The sequence below is a fragment of the Osmerus mordax genome, chromosome 7 (assembly GCF_038355195.1).
Source record: "Osmerus mordax isolate fOsmMor3 chromosome 7, fOsmMor3.pri, whole genome shotgun sequence".
In the NCBI taxonomy this organism is placed as follows: Eukaryota; Metazoa; Chordata; class Actinopteri; order Osmeriformes; family Osmeridae; genus Osmerus; species Osmerus mordax.
The window spans coordinates 20,742,587-20,745,086 of NC_090056.1; the positions used below are offsets into that span (position 1 = coordinate 20,742,587).

The window sequence follows — 2,500 nt, forward strand, 5'->3', positions numbered from 1 at the left end:
TGGACAACATCCCCTATGCCATGGACTACCACATCATGATCCGCTACGAGCCAGAAAGTATCTACTCCTCTCCTGTCCTCTTCTCTCCTTCTCTTCTCTCTTCTCTCTCTTCTCCTCTCCTCTCATCTCCCTCCTTCTTCTCTCTTCTACTCTTTTCTGCTCTATTTAGTCAGTTGTCTGTTTGTTGCTTTCCTGACCTCTCTGTGTGTGTGTGTGTGTAGTCTACAGAGAACTGGGAGGCCATCGTCAGCGTCACGTCGGTGTCTCTGCCCAGCAGCACTCGCTGTGGAAACCTGCTGCCCACAGAGCAGCTGTACACCGTCCCACTCACACACACCAGCAGGTACACACTCACACACACCAGCAGGTACACACTCACACACACCAGCAGGTACACACTCACACACACACACCAGCAAGTACACACTCACACACACCAGCAGGTACACACACACACACACCAGCAGGTACACTCACACACACCAGCAGGTACACACACACCAGCAGGTACACTCACACACCAGCAGGTACACACTCACACTCACACACACCAGCAGGTACACACACACCAGCAGGTACACACACACACACACCAGCAGGTACACACACACACACCAGCAGGTACACACACACCAGCAGGTACACACTCACACACACCAGCAGGTACACACTCACACACACACCAGCAGGTACACACTCACACACACCAGCAGGTACACACACACACACACACACACCAGCAGGTACACACACACACACACCAGCAGGTACACACACACACACACACACACCAGCAGGTACACACTCACACACACACACCAGCAGGTACACACACACACACACCAGCAGGTACACACTCACACACACACACCAGCAAGTACACACTCACACACACCAGCAGGTACACACACACACACACCAGCAGGTACACACACACACACACACACCAGCAGGTACACACACACACACACACACACCAGCAGGTAGACACACACACACCAGCAGGTAGACACACACACACACACCAGCAGGTAGACACACAACAGCAGGTACACACAGCTAGGCCTCCTGCAATAACCCTAACCCTGCACTAGTGGGAGTCACTGTGCAGCTCAACGTTGCTGGGTGGTATGGTCTGTCTCCTAGAGATGGAGCCAGATGATAACACGTGATTGGAGGATTAGTCTGTGTGGGTGTTTACCCATAATTCCTTGTGACTGGCCAGGACGGATCACAATGAGACACAGGGAGCAGCCTCTCCTCCCCTCCTCCCCCCTCCTCTCCCCTCCCCTCCTCCCCCCTCCTCTCCACTCCTCTCCTCTCCTGCCCTCCTCCCCCCTCCTCTCCCCTCCCCTCCTCTCCTCCCCTCCTCCCCCCTCCTCTCCCCCCCCCTCCTCTCCCCTCCCCTCCTTTTCTCCTCCCGTCCAACACTTCATCTTTCCCTCCTTCCCCCCTCCTCTCCTCTCCTGCCCTCCTCTCCCCTCCTCTCCCCTCCCCTCCTCTCCTGCCCTCCCCTCCTTTTCTCCTCCCGTCCAACACTCCATCTTTCCCTCCTTCCCCCCTCCATTCCTTCCCTCCCTCCCAAGTCTCCTTCTACCCCAGTGCTCCAGGTCTGGTCAGCACAAATAAGTCCCGCCTCCTACTGTAGCTGAATGGCCGCTGGCCCGCTGCTCTCCTGTTGTTCTGCGCTGTGATTGGTCCTCCAGCCAGAACCAATTAGTTAGCCTGACCCTAAACACAGACAGCATAACCCTGGTGTCACTTGCACACAACCACACACACAGGCATGCATACACACACTTGTATGTCATATTGTGCTTGTGCTTGGATGCGACTGCATGTGTGTGTGTGTGTGTGTGTGTGTGTGTTTGCACGTGCATGCCTGTGTGTGTGTGTGTGTGTGTGTGTGTGTGTGTGTGTGTGTGTAGGTATGTCTCCATCCCCCGGCCGTTCTGCTTCGAGCCCGGTAACCGCTATGTGCTGGCCGTCCGTTTCCAACGCCACGCCGTCTCTCATCGCCACCTCACCGCCTTCATCCTCATCGACTCGGTAAGAGCCAATCACAGCAGCAGGACACCACCAACCGGCCAATCACAGCTGCATGAGAGCAGAAGAAGAACGGAGAGAGAAGGGTGAACGTGGTTAGAGCTCCACCTGGTGGTTAGAGCGCCACCTGGTGGTTAGAGCTCCACCTGGTGGTTAGAGCTCCACCTGGTGGTTAGAGCGCCACCTGGTGGTTAGAGCGCCACCTGGTGGTTAGAGCGCCACCTGGTGGTTCATGATGGAAAGACCTCTGACTGTCTCCTCAGCCTAACACCTCCAGCCACACCATCACTTCAGTTACTCACTTTTCTCCCTCCCTCCCTCCCTCCTGCCCTCCCTCCCTCCCTCCTGCCCTCCCTCCTGCCCTGCCTCCCGCCCTCCCGCCCTCCCTCCCTCCCTCCTGCCCTCCCTCCCTCCTGCCCTCCCTCCCTCCCTCCTGCCCTCCCTCCTGCCCTGC

General features: G+C 56.8%; 1 protein-coding gene across 1 annotated transcript in view; it reads left to right on the forward strand.

Moving 5' to 3' along the window:
* Positions 1-2,500, forward strand: part of lamb2l (laminin, beta 2-like) — a 39,221-nt gene that overhangs the window by 25,946 nt on the left and 10,775 nt on the right. Inside the window, 3 exon segments of the mRNA XM_067239417.1 lie at positions 1-74; positions 222-343; positions 1,929-2,049. The exon segment at positions 1-74 is cut by the window's left edge and continues 57 nt beyond it. Coding sequence (XP_067095518.1) covers positions 1-74; positions 222-343; positions 1,929-2,049 — 317 coding nt within the window.